The sequence below is a fragment of the Prionailurus viverrinus genome, chromosome A2, assembly GCF_022837055.1.
Source record: "Prionailurus viverrinus isolate Anna chromosome A2, UM_Priviv_1.0, whole genome shotgun sequence".
In the NCBI taxonomy this organism is placed as follows: domain Eukaryota; kingdom Metazoa; phylum Chordata; class Mammalia; order Carnivora; family Felidae; genus Prionailurus; species Prionailurus viverrinus.
Window position 1 is genome coordinate 20037612 of NC_062562.1, and position 22099 is coordinate 20059710.

General features: G+C 55.5%; 1 protein-coding gene across 2 annotated transcripts in view; it reads right to left on the reverse strand.

Moving 5' to 3' along the window:
- Positions 1-357: 357 nt before the first annotated feature.
- POC1A (POC1 centriolar protein A) overlaps positions 358-22099 on the reverse strand; it is a 75263-nt gene continuing 53521 nt past the window's right edge. For both annotated transcript variants that reach the window (XM_047844000.1, XM_047844008.1), the window contains 2 exons: positions 20646-20789; positions 358-1117 (listed from right to left, as the gene is read on the reverse strand). In XM_047844000.1, the coding sequence (XP_047699956.1) occupies positions 1019-1117; positions 20646-20789 (243 nt within the window). In that variant the 3' untranslated portion in view covers positions 358-1018. The remainder of the gene's footprint in view (positions 1118-20645; positions 20790-22099) is intronic.

A 22099-nucleotide genomic window follows, 5' to 3' on the forward strand; every position in this document is an offset into this window, starting at 1 on the left:
TACCTCCCTGGCTGGCTGGGTCCCAAGAAGCCAAATGCTGAAGGCATAGACCGAGACACCGAGACATATGGCAAACACTGCCTGGCTCTCCCTGCAGGGATGCAGAGGAAGGCGCCTATGAGAACCCTCAGGAGTTAAGTGGAAATGCAGGTGCCTGAGTCTTCCAGGATCCAATCGAGGAAGCCAGCTGGGGGGCCGGCCAGGGGAGGTGAATGTCATGCGGGGACTCTGGCTGTCCTTGCTCCCCCAATACCCTGAGCTCCAGAGGTAACCTGGCAGGGGCTCTCCGAAGTCACCGCTCTCATTCTCCCTTTATGGGACCTGGGGATGGAGGCACTGATAAGGTCTCACTCAGAACAAGCCACTTTTATGAGAAGCTCAATAAAGTCCATTTTAATTTCAGATTCCTTCACCTTCGTGCATACAGAGGAGGAAGCCACCAGGCCCCAGTGAACATGCGTGAGGCAGAAATCGAGGCCACTGCAAAGCTACCGCCTCCCCGCCTCGAGTGCTTGGTCCTGGATAAACCTCAGATGGACCCACATTGGGCCTTTTGTCAGATTTAGAGAAAACTCCTGGCTCCCCATCCAATGTGTAGTCCATTGCTATGGGTGGGAAGAACCAGTCATATGACAGAAGGTTGGACAAACCCCAGGAAGGGGACTCTTCTGGAGGGGGCAGGGAAGCTGCGATCTTAGGGCTCATTGGGACTCCGAGGTAGAGGTAGCAAACATTTCCGGCTGACTCCTTCACATTAAACCAAACACAGTCCATTCTGCATGTGTTGGCCCTGCCCACAGGGGGCCGGCCTCCCACTGCCAGGTGGAGAGCCTCCAGGTGCAGACAGCAGGTGGAGGACAGAGATAGGGGCATAATCTCTGGGGCTCAGGGATGAATGTGATGCCCACAGAGCTGAATCCCTTTCATTTAAATAAATGAGTCCCCAAGTCCCACAGTACCAATCCCCGGTCTGCCACCCCCCCAAAATCGACCAAGCTCTTGATTCTTGCTCCCCTGATCACGGTGTTGTTCTCTGCATGATTAGCTGCTGGTTCTCCAGACACTGCTTCAGCTTGTCCTCCGTCAGTGTCAACCGCTGCTCTAGGATGGAGACTGTCTGCAAAATAAATGGTGGTCAGGCTTCAGGGTTGCCCTAGGGATCCCCCCAGCCATTCCTGCTCAGCTGCTCGGCCTGCTGTCCTGTCAGGTCCCTGGCTCTTGCTTTCATGTCTCTTCCTGGCTCTGGATGGCTGTTCTCTGATGCTTGCAGGCAGGGGGAGGACACAGTGAGGGAAGGTCGGCAGCAGGTCCCACAGCCCTGGGTCAGAATCCCTGGCCCTGGTGGTCTGGCACTTAGATTGGGGTCTGGAACAGAACCACTTCCTCATTTGGGCCAGGTTTCTATCCACAACCAACTGGAGACCATCACCCATCTCCATTCCAAAGGTAAGAAAACGACACCCCCAAATGAAGGCACCAAATTAGGGTCCTGCCTACACCTCAGGCTCTTCACCTCTATACCTGGAGGGACTTCCCAGACTGGGAGGTGAGCGACTGAGCGACCCCGAGCCTAGGAGGGCCTCTGCCTGTCCAAGTCCAGTGAGGACCATTGCAGGAATATGCCACCTGGAAATTTGGCCCTAACTCCGCTTCCAAGCCCCCCTTTTCCTCTGTAATGGAAGGATAACGCCAAGCTCACAGGAGTCCTGGACACTATGGGTTTTGACTCAGGATGGCACCCAGCACTTCTTAGCTTGACCCATGTTGGCAATGCTTGTCATCATGTTGGCTTCCGGAGGCTGAGCCCTTGCTCCCTGGCCTCTCCTGCACACACAGCACGACCTAGCTGTCTAGCCTGCCCACGCCCCCAGCTGCTGGGGCTGCATGCGCCTTATGGGCCAGGGCCAGTGTTGCAGACGTGGCTGCAAAAAACCTGCCCACCTCCTCTGGCTTTGGACAGAGTGCTGGCAGAGGGGCAGGTGCTATCTGGAAGCCGGTGTGCTCCCGGGCCTGCACACCGGTCACACGGCCCACCCCAGCCATCGCCCAGCCTGACCCATGCTGGCCACTATGGCTGAGCTCACATTCCCCCCATCGAGAGCTGGGTGAGTGCCTGTGCGTGTCAGACCCGCACCTGGCACTGGGTGAGTCTGCCGTGAGCAAGGCAGGCTCGGTTCCTGTGTGGTGCCGCCTACAGCCAGCAGAAAGGCTCAGATTAAGAAACAATACTTTCTATTAATTTTACCCATTTGTCTGTGGGCTTTCCCAAGAGGTTTTGCCACCTTCCCTGAGGCTCCACGGAGGCTGTGGGCCTTGGTCCAGTGAAAAGGAAATTTTCCCTTCATACATTTAATAAAACATTGAAACATTCTGGGAGGGAGTTTCCCCTCTAAGGCTGCTATAAATTCTCACAGCATCCCGCACGGACGTCAGCCGCTCACGGAGGCTGCTCCTCCTGGCGGCTGGCCCTTTCTAACTGAGCTGGCCTGGGCTGTAAGGGCTCTGAAAAGGTGCACTGCACCCTGAGAGGCAGGGCTGAGCTGAAAGAGAGTCACACTCCCCCTGTGCTGGCCAGAAGCCGTCGAGGGGTCTGTACCTCGTAAAAGTGGCGGCGGAAACAGCCCCTGGCTGGCCCAGAGCAGCATTCCTGGAAGTTTCCACAGACTGCTGCAAAGCTTGTGCCGAGCCAAGCTCCAAAATCATTCTTCATCCAGACTTTTTCCGATGGTCCCGGACTCCAGGCCACAGTGGGGGAGCCCGCCTGCTTTTTCTCTTTGCCCACCCCCTCCCTGCCCCTTTAAACTTTTCACAGGGACCGAAGTTTCAAGTGTGGAGGCAGTGGGTGCTGGGCCAATGTCAATACCGGGGGTGCCACGCATTTCATGAGGCCTCCACTTAGTTCCATGGGGGGGGGCCCATACTTTAGCTCAGTAGAAATAGGGCCCTCCTGAAAGGAGGGTGCCAGCCCAATTTTGGGCCCTTCCTGGGGGAGCTTTGAGAGGGTGCTTTGTGGCATGTTGTAGACAAAAAGGCTTTCACAAGTCCACTACTCCTCAAACCTGCAGCTCCTTCCTCTCCCTGACGTTCTCCTACTTCCCCCCTTTTCTAGCTGAGAAAGACTCGGGAAGAGTCATCATCTCTGTCTTTTCTCTCTACTTCCTGTCTCCCCTGTGCCCCCGGCATACTCTGCCAAGATGCTGGGTGGCAGCCACCATCCAGGGATGAAGTCTACCAGGCTCTTCCAGCTCACATTTAATCCCACCCAACCCCTGTCTGAGCCAGAAGGATGGGCCAGGGAGAGGACGATTTTTTTGATTTCTGTATGTTAGAATGTTGTCTTGGTGTTCTCTGCTCCACAAGTTTTCCTGAATAATCCTACTCTAATAAAACACGAGGCTTCACTTTCATGGAAAATGGTGTCTCTCATGATAAAGTAAAACCTAGAAATCCCAACGTCTAGTTTTGCTGATGTGCCTTCCCTCCACCACGGGAAGGGTCTCCACAGCAATGGAAAGGTTGCCAGTGGGGCATCTGAGGAGCAGAGGTCAAACACACTCAGGGCTGGAGGCACAGACAGCAGGAGGGCAGGTGGGCCACCTGTAGGGACAGTCCAGGCCACCACGGTGTCACCATATTCCCAGCTGCTGGGGCCTGTGGGAGGGAGGAAGGGAAAGCATCTGGGACAGTGTGTGGGTGGGCGAGGGTATCCCCAGCAAGGGCTGGTTCCGGGACATATCACTTGGCCTTGTTCGCAGTGTGACCTCACCTGCCGGTTCAGAACAACATGCCCACCCGCACCAAGTGTCAGGCACACAGCAAGCCTCAGTAAACACGTGCTGCCTCAGTGTCCAGAGGGCAGAGGCCGTAGCTCGTTTCTCCCGCTGTCCAGGGCCACGCCAAGCAGGCTGCTCGCCCTGCTCTGTGCACCGGGTCCTTCCACACGGCGTCTGCAGTGTGGCATGCCTGCCCCAGAGGCGGGGGGAGCACTACCGAGGCAAACAGCTCCACAGTCTTCCTGACAGCCCCCCACTCCCGCCAACATTCTCACCTTCCTTTCACTCAGGGCAAATGACAGCTGGCCTCACAAGCAGCCCCTGGGCCCTCATGGCCCCTCACCTTTCTCTGTCCGGAGGAGCAGGGGGTGAGAGAAAGTCCCCAAGGGGGTACAGGCTGGTTCTGGTGGCAAATGGCAATGAGAGAAGCAGCCCTGCTTGACCTGGGCATCTGTGGACCTCTGTCTTCTCAGCAGGGCAAAGGAAATGTGGAGAGAGGGCTGAGGAGGCCAGTGTTCTGGCTGCTAGGCAGACCTGTCTGGGTAAGGTGACCCATCTCCCAGGACTCCTGCATGGTGGAGTCCAAACTCCTCCAGAAAGGTCCCTCCTGCCTGCTGACCTTGGAGAAACCAGGCAACTCATTCCCTCTCCTTGGCCTTTGTGCCATCCGGACAACTTACTCTAGAGTCCCCTCCATAATTGAGGTGTGGAGCCCAGACTCCAGGGGAGACTGGTGGGAGGACCCGGGACAGGCCCTAGGGGCTCATCCTGATGCTTCTTGACACACTCTGCTCCAGGGGCTGCTCTCGGCAGCTCAAGTTCATGGAGCGCTCGTGATCCTGCCGAGCCCTCTTCCACAATCCTTCAGCGTGGGAGCCTTCCACATGCCCATTTTTCAGATGAGGAAATCCATGCACAGTGATATTAAGCAACTTGCCTAGAGTCACACAGCTTATAAATGACAAACCAGGCCATGACCCACAGCGGCCTGGCTTCAGAGTTTGGGCGAAGGCACCGGGAGCTGCACCTTCGCTTTGTCCCCATCAAGCACATATAGGGTGAGGCCTGGCCTAATTCCTCCCCACTTGCTCCAGCCATGCCTGAGGGCTACTGGCTACGTAACCGCGGGAGGCCTGTGTGTCCCCCACCCAGTGCCCAAGCTCGAGCAGCCCGAGGAGGAACTCGTGGATCTCTGTTCTTACCCAGCAACAGTCATCATCTGTCCTGTCCAGGCCACCTGGACACCTGGCTCCAGATTAAATGAGCAGAAGTAGTAAAAAGGGACACCCCCCAGAGTCACCTAGCAGTCCTCTCACACCATCAGGCCACACTTAGAGACAGTTCCTAGGCCTCAGACGCCTCCAATCCCCTATAAAGCAGTCTCTTACCTCACTTAACATTTAGGTTTGGAATTATCATAAAAGTCATGATTTTGAGCTACAAAAATATTATAGGATTAAAGGGGACATCCCAACAAGAACCCTTTAATAGACACACGATGAGAAAGTACCCAAACGCCTGAATTTTAGACATTCTCTTTCACTGGAGTGTGGTGTCACTCAGCATAAGTGAGCAGTTCCCAAACATGCTGTGGGACTTGCCCTGGTCACTGCTGGGTGTCCCACCCCTCACAAGACGGGGCTCAACTAAGTAAGGCACCTCTCTCTCTGAACCATGGGGACAGGAAGCAGAATTCAGACCCCACACCTGGACACTGTCACCCTCGCCCAACACTGTCCACTTCCAAGGTCACGGCATTCACCTGCCAGCCATGGAGAAGCCTCATGGGACAAAGTCATAGGAGACTCAGAAATTTCATCTTCAAAGTCACCCCTGTCAGAGGGTCACTTGGGGGCTTGTTTCTGAACCACCTTCTGCTGCTGTTACCAGCAATTTCCAGAAAGCCACAGCCCTTGTCATGGGAAACAGTACCCTTAAAAACATTCCTGTTCGCTGTTGAACATAGTCTGTTGTATCTTTAGACCGAGGCTTGGTGTACTTGGCCTGCTGTCTATTTTGGTAAGTAAGGTTTTACTGTCACGCCCATTTGTTTATGTTGTCTACGGCTGCTTTCTGGCTATGATGGCAGGTTGAATAATTGTGACAAGAGACCCTACGGCCCACAAAACCAGATATTTACCAACCCTTGCCTCAGACTGTCTTCACTCACTCATCCTCACTGAGCACCCCTGTGTTGGCCCGTGTAACCCAGGGTGACAACGGTGCACACAGACTCGGCTAGGCCTGCAGGGCGCACACCAGTTTGCAGAGGCAAGTACCAAGCAGTCGTACAGACCAGCAGCGTGTGCTGGGAAGAACAGAGGGGTTTGGCCTGGGGAAGTGGGCCCGGGAACGGAGCGGTGAGCAAAGGCTAAGGAAGAGTTCACCAGGCAAGCGGGGCAAGAAGGCGCTGGGGCCAAAGGATCGCAGAGCACGGAGCCCCGAGGTGGCAGGGAAGGTAACGAGCAGAGGGATGGATCAAAGGAGGCATGTCTGAGGGAGTGAGGAAGGGCCTTGTGGAGGCAAGAGATGGGGCCGGGGCCTTCAGGCCATGCTAGGTGGTGGCCTTGCCTTCAGCCTCAGAGCAGAGGACAGGGCTGGTGGTCCTGGGCCGAGTGGGGAGCAGACCCTTCTGGCCGCCACAAGGGGATGTTGCGCACACGGCTGTGGTTAGGTGTGTTGGAGGCCCAACCAGATACCAACGAAGTATGATCCCCCACCACGTGGGGGTAAGTCAGAGGCAGATGGGAGAAGGGACCATTCCCTGAGGCCCTAAACATAGGACAGAACAAAGGACAGGGGCAGAGAATGGGCTCCAGACAGGACGGGTTAAGTGTGAGGGCCCTCTGCCTCTGAGTGGGCTGGGTAGGAGGCCTGAGCCAGTAACAGGGCTATTTTGCATTCTGACACTATCGTCCCTGCTGGGGGCAGAGTGGGGGAGGAAGAGGTAGGGAGAGCAGAGGAACAAGCCCCTGGACACCAGACAGAATCTGGGGCGGGATGATACCAGTGACACTGCTGAAGCCCACTGGAAAGTAGCCTAGCCCCTCAGTGGGTGACAAGGAAGGGACAGCCAACTCAGGGAACCTGTCAGGGAGAGTGCTGGAGGCACAACGAACCAAAACCAAGAGCATGAGTGAGGCCGGCTCAGGCTGGGGGTGGGGCAGCATTCCCAGCCTGACTTGGCTGCCTGAGCTCTCCAGAGGAATATCCTCTGGGAGAGGCTGAACAAGGGCATCTTATTCAAATCCTCATCTTCCTGCCTAGGGGAGAACAGACGCTGTGATCTGTCCCCTGTCAAGGCAACGTTAACAGGGCAAGTGGCTTCTCTCACTCACAGTTCAAGATGTGTAAGACGGTTCATGTAACACCCTGAAGGGCCTTCTGAGTGGGGTCTAAAAATAACCTATTTTAAAGCGACAGGCTTGTTTTTTTAGTCCCCTAGGAACTATAGTGATGCCCAAAGAAGTTGTGCCAAAATGCCAGTCTTCAGCCACACGTCTGGCACCCAGGGCCCCCAGCTCCAAGCGGGAGACAACACAACACGAGGGACATCTAGACAGCCATCGTGGCTCTGGACCTCGCTGCCTTGGATATCTTTTCCCTAATGGCATCAAAGTATCAGATGCCTGCCCATGGCTGCAGGGCTCTGGGAGCTGGAAGAGTTGAGCCCAGCTCCCACACTGGCCCCCTGCCCACCGATGGCCCAAACTGGCCAGTTCAGGTGCCCTGAGTGGGGCAGAGCCTGGGGGCGTGTATCTCCACTGACTTTTGAGGTGCCCAAGGGGAAAGCCTCCACTCCTGATGTGTGACAGGGACTTAGGCATCTGAAGAGTGTTGCCAGAGGCCAAAGAGCATCTACAGGGCCTCTGCCTGACTGTGCTGCCTGAGAGGGCTGGGAGCCATGATGCTCCCACGGGCTCTGCGTGGGTGTCACATGGAGGCGGCGAGAGTCCAGTGCTCCCTGAGAGCATAATCCCTACCCTTGGAAGTAGAAGTGGTGCAACAAAGCAGGAGGGCTGCTCTGCCACCCAGCGCGTGGAGGCCCCGCTCGCTCCCTTCATGGAGCTCTTCATGCTCCTCTCATGGCCGCTCTCTCCCTGCCAGTTCCATCACGCTTTCCCTGGGCTTGGTGGGCTTTTCCTTTGTCCCTTCTTTCTCCAGTGGACTGCCTACTTCCCAGCCCCCCTCTTCCTATGGCATGACCTCCCCTTCTTTCAGCCCTGCTGGCCTCTTTTTTCTCCCCAGACTGGTTTCCTCTTGAGGCAGGCTTGTCCTGCATTTTTTTTCCTCAGCTCTTTCCCCTAGTCCTCATTTCTACCTCCTTTCTTTTTGTTTTAGTTTTTAAAAAATGTTTTATTTATTTTTGAGAGAGAAAGAGAGAGATGGAGTATGAGCAGGGGAGGGGCAGAGAGAAAGGGAGACACAGAATCTGAAGCAGGCTCCAGGCTCCGAGCCGTCAGCACAGAGCCCGACGCGGGGCTCAAACCCACGAACTGTGAGATCATGACCTGAGCCAAAGTCAGATGCTTAACCGACCGAGCCACCCAGGTGCCCCTCTACCTCCTTTTTAGGTCTCTTTTTCATCCCCTTTACACTTGTGTTTGGAGAGAAGGCAAGAAGAAAAGGAGCAGGATATGTTCAGAGAGTTAGCTCCAAGTGAAGCCCAGGCCCCTGACATGGCTCACCTACTCTGGGGCTGATATACCTGGGAAGAAGAGCTCTGACTCGGACTGGGGCCTGGGAGGCCTCTGTGAGGAGACAACAACCCAAGACAGGCTAAAGGAAATGTGTTCCAAACACAAGGTATAGTAGGTGCAAAGGCCCTGAGGCACAGAAGAATATGGCATTGTTGAGGAGGTGAGTGCTGTTGGTTTGGAGTGGTTGAACAGGGAAGAGAGTGTGGTGGCCACAAGGAAGGTGGAGGAGGGACCCTAGGGCCCTTGGCCAAAAAGGGACAGGAACAGGGAAGCCTCCACCCTGGCACTGCCTTATCACACTCACAGGTCTGAGCAAGTACAGCCAGGAAGATGGGGCTCCTGCATGCCTGTGGTCAGTTTTCAGAACTGGTTCTAGAGTGAGTCTGGGAGAAGAGGCTCAGCCCGGGAACTGACTGCGGCCACCAGGTGCCACAGTCGGAGGTGAAACAGAAGGGGGTGAACTGGCACTTCAGAATACCAAGGGCAGACCTCGTGAGCCAGGGGCCTTCCAGCAGCTGCTGCTCCTCCCAGAGCACTGCTGCTACTACGACCTTTGCTGAAAGCGTCTCTCCTGTACAGCCCACGAGCAAATGTAGCAGGAAGACTGGAGCCATAACTTCCACAAAGACCTGAGGGGCCACAGCACACCAACAGGGCCCTCCTGACCACCTCATCCATCCCCACACATTTGTCAGGTCCACCACATGCAGCAGACAAGAGACCGGCTCGGAGGGGCTTCCAGGCACTGGCGTGGCCGCAGCACTGGTCCTGTCTGGGCTGGCTTTTGGGGAAGCTGCTCGACCATGACTGACAGTGAGTAACATTTTGGAGGAAAGGAGAAAGACAGAAGGTAACCAGCCAGCCTTTCTGTGTGCATTTCTCAGATATTTGGCCAGTTCCTTCTGGAATGCTGCTGCACGTGCAGACCTCGCTCCAGGCCTCCCCGCAGCACTCCCCACCCCATCCGGCTCCGGCGCAGCCCTTCTGTCCCAGGGCCCCCGACCCCAGCCAGGGAACTTCTCCATGTCCACTTTCTGCTCTGAGCAGAGCCCTAGCCCTCTTAGGTGGTTTCTATGGTCAGAATCCCCTCCTGGGCCTCCCTGGAACATGGCCCAGAGGTGGACAGGGTGGCTGGGCCAGAGAGCAAACATCCAGCCACAGGCGCCCTCGAGCTCTCTGCCAGGCTGGGGGCACCGCAGCGAGGAGAACTAAAATGGGCAGCAGTGTAGCAGGAAGCTGGGACACTGGGCCACCCGTGTCTGAAGGGGGCCTGGGGGACAGCGAGGCGAGAGGGTTAAGCAATTGGGGTGGGGGTTGCTGCCCAAGCAGGCGTGAGGCAGGGCTGCAGTGTGGGGGGAAAGTCAGGCAGAGAGACGTCAAGTATGCGGGGCCAAGTATGTGGGGCCGGGAGAGGGCGGTGGGGGTGGTGAGCACAGCAGGGCGCCAGAGCAGGGGGGCACCGCAGGAAGGGCTGATGGCATGTAGGAAACCAATCGCATGACTAGACCGTGCTGTTCTCAACTCTTCTGGCTGCCGAGTCGGGCTGGGCAGCATCCTCACATCAGGGCTCTGCCTCACGAGTGTCCTCACCAGACCCAGGTAGGCTACTCCTGCCCCAGGGCTCCCAACATGAGATGGGTGCCCTAGGCCCCTCTCGGTGACTACTCCGCTCAGGCTCCACCTTCCACCTCGGCTTTCCGGGACTCCTGGGTCACCCTCCACCTCCACACTGCTTCTGCCGTGTCCCTTTCCTATCCAGGAGCTCAGGGATAACGGACGAACTCCTTGGCATGCATTCTCATGGCACTCAAGGTCCACGTTGCCTATTACTATTGCTCTCTCTGACCAAAGCCACCTACCAAAAGCCCCACCTCAGCCCTCTTTCCCCACAAGTCCCCCTCGGCTCACCCCCACGCTCAGTGCCTGCCCAGCTCCTCTCCCAGGATGTCCTGGCCATAGCACAGGTGCAGACTCTTGGAAAATGCTATTATGGTGACCCCTGGTCCCTACCTTTGTCCTGTGTGGTAAGAGCACAGGCTCCAGAGCTATGCTGCCTAGGTTCAAATCTGAACTTGACTGCTAACTTGCTGAGTGCCCTTGGGCAAGTTATCTGACTCAAGGCTTTAGATCCCTCATCTGTACACTGCATCTCTCGAGGCTCCGTTGTAATACTGTATCAACAGCTAATATTTACGTGGCCCTTGCTCTGGACATGGGGGTGCACCGTGGGCAACATGGCTCCCTACTTCATGGGGGCCATGGCTAAGCTCTGAGCTGCAGGGGACCTTGTATAGATGGGGCTTGATGAGTCCCCCAAAGAAGGCAGCCTGTGGTCAGGCCTGGTAGGGTCTGAGCCATCAGGGCACGTGGTGGTCTGGCTGCTCCTTAAAGTTCTCTTGTGACGGAAAGTTCCTTTTAATCATTTCCAGGCTTGTGGTTGATTTGGCTCCTCTAGGCGGTCTCCCACAGGGGCTGGGGCATCCCAACCCCCTCCCCCCAAGACAGAAGCCAGATTACCGGTGGTAGTGTCCGAGGTGCCCTGGGGCTTAGGGAGAGGACGCACCTGCCTGGCCACACCACTGGGGGCCTTTGTGCCAGGCTTCGGGGAGCATCCTGGCGCTGGCCATCGGCTCAATGCCCCTGTCTTGACTGTGCCGCACAGAATGTCTAACTTTCCTTTCGTTTCATTGCAAAGATGGAAAAATATGGAATTAATCTCCCCTCTAGCATGGTTTTGACTTCACTCAGATTCTAAAGATCTAAAACAGATGCAATAAAAGGGGAATCTCTTTGCTGTGGGGTCTTGTGAGCTATCAAAACAAAGTGGGGCTGCTGGGCTCAGCGCCTGCACAGCTCTGCCTTGTTTCCTGCCAGCTCCAGCTTTGTCTGTTGGTGTATGTCTGCAGGGCCCTGTCTTGCTGATGGTGCCCTGGTCAGCCAGTTGCCACATGTCAGGGGTGAACGGGGGCCGGAAGGGCCAGCCTGGCTTTGGGAGGCTGCTGGTCTGAGCCAAGTGCTTCCCACCAGCCAAGGCTCTGCCTCTTTGCCCTGGCCTCTGTCCAGCACCCAGTGGTCCGTGGCACAGGGGCCTTCTAGTCAAAGGGGCAAATGCTGGCCCTCGACAGCCCGCTGACGTCCATCAGTCTGAATGCTGGCATCATAAGGACAGGGGTTTTTGTCTATTCTTGCTCACTGCGGTCTTCCTGCTTCCAGGCACAGCTCCTGGCACACAGTAGGTGCACACTGAGTGCTGGATGGACAAATGCCAGGCCCTGAGCTCCACGAAGATGCAGGAATTCAGGTACTGCACCAGCGAGCCCATCATGTTCCCAAGGCCCAGGCGCAGCCTTACTCCTGGGATGAGACCACCTGGCTGGTGAGGGACACTCCCCTCAGGTTGGGCCTTGGACCTGGCAGGCTTGAGGGGACAGCGGGGGAGGGACTGGAGGCTAGATAGGCCAGAGGGGCCCCTGCCAGCTGGCCTTGGCCTCAGCAGGATGTGGGGGTGTGCAAAATAGGATGGGAGTCCAGGAAGCAGTCTACTTCCTCCCCTTCCCACCTCAGGCCTGATTTGATGAGGGCTAGCAGCTTCGAGGCCTGAATTTCAGAGGGGAAGAAATGGGAGAATCCCTCTCCCGCTGACGTCTGACATGCTAACTTGCCCGGGATCACACACAGCTGATGCACAACAAAACGTGTTTCTACAGAAATTCCTCCCAATCTCTCTGGGCTCAGCAACTGTCTTTTTAACCAACCCCCTTCACCCAAACGTTTGCTGCTAATAACACAAAATGAGCCTTTGTCCCTCGAGCCCACAGGTCTATGTTTCTGTTTCACATTATCTCAGGGATATAGGATTTCTCTGACGTTTTTGCATCCCCCAGCCCCCACCTCTACTGAGGATTAGCTCTCTTCGGGAAGTCCATGAAACACTATTTTCTATTGGTGGATTAGCCATGGGATTAAAGAATCTTGGCTAATATACCTTCCTTGTGGCTTTAGAGCAGCTCCTTTTAAATGAACACAGGCTTTTCCATATTACTGCTTACCCCCAAAAGAGAAGCTATAAAAAGTAGATCCACTAACCACTATCCATAAAACGGAATGCTCCTGGGGCCCAGGGGGTGCTACCCACACCAGGACAAAAGTTCTGAGCTGCAGACCCTGCCAAAACTGGCCTGAGTTCAAGCTCATCTCCTTGTCAGCCCTGGGCAGGCTGCCAGGGAGGCAAGGGTCTACAAGGGACACGCCCTAAGGTGCAGGATGCCAGTCACTGCTCAACCAGTGCCTTTGCTGTACTCTGACTCCGTGGTGAGTCCAAACAGGGCTGAGCACGGGCTGTGAACCTTGGCTTTGGCCACCTTCTGCATTCCATTTCTTCAGAAGTCGACTTTCCCAACAATCCATAATCCAAAGTGTTAGTTAATTTACCACAACTTGATAAAACACAATCATCCCAAGTCAGAGAGACTGTCAGGTAGCCTCCTGGAGGCCTCAGTACAGCCTGGCAAGTCAGGCTGTGGCCCCAGCCCGACAGGACCACCTCAGGGAAGAAGGGCTCACAGGCTCCCCCCTGCCCTGCCAAGGACCCAGCGATCCATGGAGGAAACCTAGCCTCTCATCTTGGATGGTTTTCTAGAGCCACCAACTGAGCCCAGATCAGAAAGGGGGACATGAAACCGCTCCCCTAAAAGCCATGTCCCACTGAGTTTAAAGCTTCTTTCTGTTTTTTCTCCTCCACCCAGGGAGAGGGTCTGTACTGACAGTCCAGGCCCAGAGAGGGCCCTCCACAGGGCAGGCGAAGGAAGTGGCAGACCTGACTCTAGCTTTCTCTGACCCTGCTCTAGTGGCAGGAGAGTGCCAAACGGCCACAGGGTCAGCTGTGACTTGGTTCATCACGGAACCATGAAGGCCTCTTTGGGACTGCCTTTCACAACCAGAATACTCATAGGCCCCTTCTTGTGGCCTGTACTTAACCCTTCCTTGGATGGCCCGTGGGTCCGCAGAGGAGTGAGAGCAAACCATCTGGGGTCCACATCTCCCCTCCTCTAGAGTAATCCCAGTCAGTCTGAATGAGATGCCCCTGCATGAGCCTTGTTATCCGGCTCCAGCCCCCGTGCCCCCACCCCCAGCTCTCCAGGCCTGCTCAGGGCCTCACAGGAGAAATCTCGGAAGACTGTGAACATTCCCAGGCCCTAGAGGCCCTAGAGGCAGCCACCCTAAGCCCATCTGGTGGGCAGGGGCCTTCCCTCTTCAGCTTCTCTGGGGAGGGGTGCTCTTTGCCACAACCACAGATGGCAGAGAAGACGGAGCTTGAGCCTGTCCTGCCTTTGAGCGCTGCTAGCAGCACCAGCCTTTGCTTTTTGCAAAGCCAGGGGAGCCTGTGGATAAGCTGCCAAAAAAGAGTGACAGAGTTGGGGAAGGGTCAGGGCCCAGCCCCTCTGCAACTGGCTAGTCAGACCCCAAGTACACTTCTGACACAGACCAGAGAGTGTCCTGTCCCCAGGAAGCAGCTTCTTGACAGAAGAAAAACAAGTCTCTCGTCTCCAAACCCCAAGGGGCAGGAGTTCAGGCTGTCCTGAACCTGACTTTGGTCCAAGGGTAATTCTTGAATGTCTATACAGAGGAGGACAGCCAGACGACCTCTGGACTGTGCAGGCCCGGTGGCCAGATGTGCTGTAGAGAGAGGGTCCACTTTTGTGGAAACCAGCAACCACCACCCCCACGCCACTGGCCGTATGTGTGAGTGATATAGGGGCTGCACACGCCCTATAAACAGGGATCCTGGCAGGGGCGTGGGGGCGGCTGGGCAGGGTGCCTTTTACTCTATACCTTCCGAACAAGTTGAGTCTGGGTGCACCTGAGAGGGCTGGCCCCCAGCTAAAATGGCAGAACTGTTTTAAAATCTGGAGTGTGTCTGCACAAACAACAGCTAGTCTGCTCAGGGAAGAGGTACACCAAGAGCCCCACAGAGTGGTCAGGCAGCTCGGCCCATGCGAGAGCAGACCCTGTGCTCCCACCTTGCCCACCAGCATGAAACTAGGCACCTCACACAAGCGGCGCATCAAATAGGGAACCCCCAGGACATGGGCGGTTGAGGGGGGAAGGCCAGGATGTCTCAAAACAAACAGGCCATTCTATCCAATTCCCCAAAGCTCACAGAAAAAAGTTCTTAGCCTTGTTGAGTTAGGTCGGTGGAGCTACAACAACCTGGATATTTCACAAACTCAAACGTCAGGAGACCCAGACTGGCAGGGCTGGGTGGGCCTGCCCCCGCCTGCTTCCCACTGCACGCATGTTCTAGTCCTGGAGCCCAGCAGCCCCCAGTGAGTCACAGGAACCTGAACGTGACATCACAGCATGGCTGTGGCCAGCCTGAAGCACGGGTGCCATAAAAAAAACATAGTTGGAGCAGGAATTTTCATGGCTTGGTATTTTTAAAAAGCAGCAAGATGTGAAACTGGAGTCGAAAATAACTCTGCTGTGGGCTTCTGAGGCAAAACCACCAAGCCGCTTGTTGGGCCGGGGCCCCTCGCTGCAGCCTCCCCAGCTCCTGGGCACTGTCCACGCCTCTGTGCCCCACCCCTTACCCTTGAGAAAGACTGAGGGACTCTGGAACTCCCAGACACCACCCAAACCTCTGTCACTCAGGAGTCTGCAAAGGAAGCAAAGGGAGCCAACCCGGGAGGTGAGCTCATGCAGTGAGGCTAGTTGTGGAAAGTAGCCTCTCCCTGCTCATTGGTGAGTCTTCCAGCATCTGTGAAAAGGACCCCTAGATCACCTGACGCACCCCCACAAGAACATGAGGGGAAAGGTCACGGCCTCTGTCTGGATGCATGCTGAATGCCTATCACCAGGCAGGCAGCCCTGGCAGCCACAGGGCCCACCCTGGAGTCCTTCTTCCAGGGGAGGGGAGATATAAAGGCGACTCATGGAAAGAAGGACCTGAGGGAAGTCCTGGCCTCACGTGCGGTGCTGACCTCTGTTGCCCATCCCACGGGACAGGTAGATGGGCAGTGCCTAAAGGCTCCCCTGTATAGAGATGGAAAACCAAGGTTACTCAGATCCACACAGATGGAAACAGGCAAAGCTGGGTCAGAGCAGCTGGGGCTTCTGACTCCTGGTCAGGGCTTTTCTCTGGATCCCACAGGCCTCCAAGGTCAAGCCACCTTTCTCAGGAAGAGAAGACTTGGGGCAGGTCCAGCAGGTCAGTAACCCATGGTAGCCATAGGACAGGTGCGTGTGTGTGTGTGTGTGTGTGTGTGTGTATGTATGGACAGGGTCACGAGAAAAAGAGGGGGTACACAGCCCCCCACTCAGGACCTCAGCCCCAGGAGTTCCTGAGAATTCCCATGATGGAGTTTTGAGGAGCAAAAAGTCGCTAAAGAGAAACCTAAACCCCATTATTAGGAAACACTTTTTTCAACAACCATTAAGATAACTGGATTCAAAGAACAGCTATCACAGTAAGTATACAACTTTGAAGGGCTTCAATCTTGGCCCAGTGACTGGGTCTGGGTTCAAGGCTCCCATCTAATGGGCCCCATGACCCATCCCTGATTTTCAATAGCCCCTGGGCACCTCAGTTCCCCATCACCTCCTGGGCTCCCCTTCCTGGATCTGGGGAAAGATCTCTTCCTTTTCTCCCTGTTGTCCTAGCGCCTAGCCAGACCACTAGAGTCTCACTGGCAGCTCAAGAGCATTCCTGGGACTCAAGTCCAGCAGTTGCAGAGGCCTGTGGAATGTCCAGTCCTGACACTCCTGTGTCACCTGGCCACCCTGGTACTTTCCCACATTCTCCTGGGAGGACATCGACTTCGTGCTGTGCTTTATGAAATAGCTGGTGCCGGTCCTGCTAACCAAGAGCTTCCCAACAGTGCTCAGAGGACATAAGCTGGCTCGGCTGTCCCCGCTTTACGAGGGAGGAAACTAAGGCTCTGGGGAGCAATGTCACCTGCCTAAAGTCACCCAGGTGATTAATGGTGGGGTTGGTCCTCAAATCCAGGAGGGCAGGTGTGTCCAGGCTGATGGGCACGTGGCTCACTCTGCTCCCCGGAGCTGGTAGGGATGTGTAAGACCAGAGAGACCCCAGCTGTTCAGAACGTGGCATCCAGCTGGGATCAGGGTCCCCAGAAGCTCTCAGTGGAGGAATCCGTGAAGCCCTCAACAGCAACCTCACAGGAGTAAGGAGGGGTGTCTCCTATATAAAGAAGGGCCATGGCAAGGGGTATGCTCTCTGGCCAGGGACCTGAGGGTTGCCCGGCTCTGTAATCACAGAGCAAGAACATCTGGCCGTAACTTTCAGGAAGATCAAGTTTGGCTTGCAGACGGACTCCTGGATGAAGCCATTCCTGACCACATGAAAACTGTCTAGCAGGGGAAGCCCCAGGCTGAGTGGCCCCTGGGGCTGGCCCATGCACAAGCAGTTACTCTCACCCTATCCACACCTGGCATGGTGCCAGCTGCTGGGCACCAAGTAGGAGGATGACACGAGGGCCACGAAGGAGAGCCCTTGGAAAGCTGCAGGTCTCAGCCAGATGGCAGGAGGAGGAGGACAGCAATGAGGACATGACCCCACACTCTGCAGACTTCCCATCTAAAACAACTCCCTGCCAGGCCAGGCCGGTCCAGACAGCACACCTGCTCCGGGGATGGCCAAAGGCCTGTGAACCTTGTAACGTGTTCCAAAGTTATCTACCTGAATGGATACACTTTTGAAAAACAACATATGCACTTTATGGAAAAGGTGTTCCTAAAGAAATAAAATGGTAAAGGGGTGCCTGGGTGACCCAGTCGGTTAAACTTCTGACTTCAGCTCAGGTCATGATCTCACAGGTTGTGGGTTCCAGCCCCAAGTCAGGCTCTCTGCTGTCAGTGCAGAGCCTGCTTTGAATCCTCTGTCTCCCTCTCTTCCTGCCCCTCCTCTGCTCGCAATCTCTCTCTCTTAAAAATAAATAAGCATTAAAAAAAAAAAAGTAAAAACAACAACAAAATGGTACAACCCCACATCGGGAGTCAAAGGGCTGCATTTTGGATGCTGCACATGCCCTAAGGGCATGTTGCTTTCCTTGGGATGACAGGCCTTATGGCCTGGCCTGGGAGGGAAGCCACCCGGCTCGCTCACTGGCCCCAGACACAGAAAGGGCTCAAGGAATGAAGGGAACTCGCCACCCCCACTGTGAGGGCTGAAGAATGGCTCTCCTGGGCAGGGAGGTAGTGGGGAGCCGGGAGAGCTATTTCTCGTGCTGCTGGGATCCCCCCGCCACCTCTGCCAGGCCATGAATAATGACAAGGGGCAGCACATGGCGCTGCTGGACACCACCCAAAGAGCCTCACACAAGCCGATGCATCTAATCCTCACAAGAAGCCCATAAGCGGGTACTATTATCATTCTGTATTCCAGACTTGGAAACCGAGGCACAGAGGTTAAGTACCTTGCCCAAGGTTACTGAGATCTTGACCCAAGCAAGCTGAGTCACATCTCTCCATGGCACACTCAGCTGCCCAACCTCCGAGTCTCTGTTTTGCACAGAGGTGCCACTGAAGAGGACTGAGCACGGGTCCTGGGCCTTCACACTAGTGTAAATGGGCTACGAACATCCAGAGAGGAAGACTCAATCACTGGGCCACACCAGCCTGTTGAGCAGGAAGCCAGGCTCTGAGGACTGTGAGTTTCCACAACGGGGTGTCCTGCTCATATCACCCAGGGGCTGGAGGCTCTGTGACTCACTCAGTAAACATCCCCAGTCACTGCAGCCCCCACAGTGCTTCCCTGGAGGATATTCTGCAGGATGGACGACCGAAGGACCTGGAAGGCAGCTTCCCTCTCAGAAGCCTCTTTGAAGTAGACTTCCTTGGGGGGGGGGGGGGGGGGGGGGGAAGGGCAGCGAAGCGGTGAGATAGAGAATAGCATAATTCAGACGACTGTGAAGTGTGAGTCACTGTTGGGGTGGCTGACAGCACCTCTCCAGAGCAGAGAGGCACATTGGGATGGTGAGGAGCATTCACTGAGGGGGGCAGCATGTGTCAATACCTACAGACCAAGAAGGCTCAGAGGCCGCTGAGCAACCTGCATAGGTAGCTACACACAGCAGGATTACCTGGCTCTAGGCCTCAGAGGAGCCTCCAGAGAGGGGACTGCCCACAGCCAGGCTGGTCCCAAGAGGAGGGAACTCCCAACGCCACTGGGGACAGCTCTGGCTGTGGCTAGGACACCTCAGCTAGAGCCCCAAATCCAGGAGAGGAGGTAGACCTGAAAAAAACCAGTGACCAAGCTCAAAGACAGCATCTAATTAGCACAAATGCAACTCCTACCACTTTGAAATGGGCTGAGGCCTCAAGTGGGGGCTTCAACTGTGGAACCCAAGTTTCTTCAGGATGTGTCAAGTCCATCAGGAACATGTCTCACTTGGTGGCATTCAGGAATGCACACCATTTGGCAAAGCAGGTGACTGGCTGATGGGCCTGGCATCTGGTTGAGGGCGGAGTGCTGTTTGGATCCACCAAGGGGCTGGACAGCGTGAGGTAGGACGAGGGTGCTACAGTCATCCAGACCCCGGGCCAGAGGCCCAGGCCACAAGAGAGCCTTCATTATTCTCTGTGATGCCAGTTTCTTACAAAGTTACTATCACACTCTGAACTGCTAACACATAACAAAACCTCCCATGTGCACTCCTGAAATACAGCAACGGGAAATGCTTTTAGTGCTATACTCCAAAGAAGTGATCCAATGAAGCTATTTTTAACCATCTTCTCAGACTTAATTTCCAATTTTATCCTATAAAGTTCTAATTGATTCCACCTCCCCTGATCTCTCACTTGACAAGGCTGTGAAGAACATGAGGCAGGCTTGGCAGTTTCTGACGCATCTGAGGTGGGGGATGTGCATGTTGCTCATACTTCTCTCTTAGCACGTGCCTTCTCAAGGGTTAACAGATTTTCCAAAATGTCTGTATGAGGTGCCCGCAGTTCCCCCGGCCTCCAGCCACTGATGCCTGGCCTTTCCCTTCAAATGTCCTTCCTTCACTGGGCCCAAGGTGTGCAGCACCAGCCGGGATGCTGTGACACTCCGTGGACCACGTGACATGACGGAGAAGAGCTTTTCTCACTTGGCCCCAGATCCAAGTGAGCCTCATCACCGGGAGGGCTCCAGAGGGAGGGAAAGGATGCCACACCACTTCAGCTCCATCTCCGTCAGAGATTCAAGGGTCCTTTGCCTTCTTCCCACACCCTTGCTCTACCCATGAGCTGACATAGGAAAAGGCTGTCTGCACCCATAGCCTAGGCGGAGAAGGGTCTGAGGACCTTTAAATCCTGCCTTGCCACCGCCCCTCGCCCATATGCCCCATGTCAGCCACACTGGGCCTTTTGCCCATTGCCTGGATGTGCCCATGGCCCCCTCCAGTCCTGCAGGCAGGCTGCTCCCTCTGCCAGCACTGCTCTCACGCCCCTGGTATTGGCTGCCACCTTTCGCCAGGGCATTTTGCTCTTACGGAAACTGCTGCGCTACAATTCTGTATTGGGACCTGACAGATGTCCACGTGCTCCAGAGGCCGGGGCCCACGTCCATCTTGACGATGGTGGTCAGCACACAGCTAACATTTATTGAGCAGCTACCTAGAGCCAGGCATAAGCCAAACACTTCCCACAGATTCATCTCCTTTGATCCTGACCACAAACGTGGGATGTGGAGTCCATGACCACTGCACATCACAGAGGAACCCACCAGGGCTTAGAGAGCCGAAGGGATTTTGCCAACGTTGCTTGGAGGATAAGGAGCAGTGCCAGCTCAAACCCAGAGCCTGGGCTCCCAGACGCCTTGACTCACGGCTTACAGTTCCCTGGCACGTCCCTGGAGTGCCCACCCGGTGATGTGCAGGATGAATGGACAGTGTTTCCTCCAAAGCTCTGCTGCAGTCCAGGCCAGCCCTGGGAGGGCATACCCTGGCAGGATCTAGCACTGCTGATTTTAGGGTCCAGTGGCCTGGCCGGGGCTTGGATGGTTCCGAGAGCCAGGATCTCAGGGCAGGCATTGCAATTTCATTAATTTGGCCTAGAACGTAGGTCCATTATGATTATGTTTTTTAAAAATCCAGCACTTGCTGGCCAACTCCAAATGGTCCAAATGCCAGGCCAAGTGCAGACGGTGGGGTGAACACACGTCAGGGCCTACCTGGGTGAGGACGTCCAGCTGGCCCACGATGTGCTCCAACGTGCTGGTCAGCGTCTGGGGCATGCTGATGGGCTCCTGGGGCTGGCTCTGCACCGACTCCTGACTCCTGTCTCTGCCTGGAGGGACAGGGAAATCCACTTCTGGCTAAAGACAACGAAAAGAAAGGGAGTCCTTCAGTCTTCATTCAGTGCTTAAAGAAACAACAGAGGAAGGAACAGCCCCTCTGAAGGATGAAGTAAAAAACGACCAGTAAACTGGAGAAAATGAGTTCCAAATATTGGCGGGAAACACAGTGAGGGGGTACTCCCACAACCGGGCCACACGCCCCCTTCCAGGACTTCCTTTCTAAGCAGAGGCTGTGAGTGAGGAGCGCAATCAGAGCATTTGGCAGTGTGGGACAGAGGGGCCTGGAAGGGATGTGCAGGTGGGCCGGTGAGTGCACTCCGCTGGCTCCTGGTGGCCATCAGGGCGGCCAGGCCAGCTGCTGGCTCTTCAAGCAGCCTACACCCCCCAGTAACCTCTCAGAGTCCAGAGACCCTGAAGCCCAGCCTGGCTCTGAAGCCACCCCTCTTCCTGGTCAGATCAATGCCAATTCCCCACCCCCCAGCGCAGGGATAGCCTAGAACTGGGGGGATGTTCTAATCCCGCCCTAGTGCACATCCCCTGGGAAAACAGGCATTCTGTGTGAACATCCTGGCCAGATGGCTGGTGGGAGTCAGAATCCACAGGACAGGCACCCTGGGCTCTTTAGACAGGATTCCGGGAATGTGAGGAATCAGTGTTTCTGCCTAAGATCCTTCTGCTCCCAAACGCAGAAGCCATCCTAACCTCTGTCCATGCCACCCCCCACAACCACTGAGCACAAGTGATTTCCTAAGGGGACTCATCCCAGTCCTACATGTGTCCCCCCAAATTCAGGCACCAGTCTGCACACAGATGAATGCCTCTCCTAACCTAGGAAGTGCTGTGCAGGGTGGGACTCCCAAGGACACAGTCAGCAGATGCCCCAGTTTGGTCTTGGAGCCTCCAATTCCTCCGTGGATATGACATATTTGGTGAGGCTCACACTCTTGGCCTGGCCCAAAGGCCCCAGTAACCCATAAATGCAGCTACACTTAGGGCTCAGGGCTTTAAACCATGACCTCACTAACAGCACTAACAGACATCCCAAATGTCACCACATTATTCCCTGACTTTGCTAGTCCTCCAGGGCTCTCTGCTGCCTTTGGGAGAAAATTCAAGCCCCTTGACAAGGCACCCCGCTTCAGCCTACCTCCTTTCACAGCTCCCCTCCTGCTTCTGCACCCTCTAGCCCAACTCCCAAAGTCCTCCCTATTGGGAGGCCTCCCAAGGGCCCTCATCCACCCTTCCTTTCCCCTGGCCCCAGCATCCTGTCCTCCACTCACTCTGCAACCCTGAACTCCTGATCAGAAGCTCCTCTGTGCTCCCACACG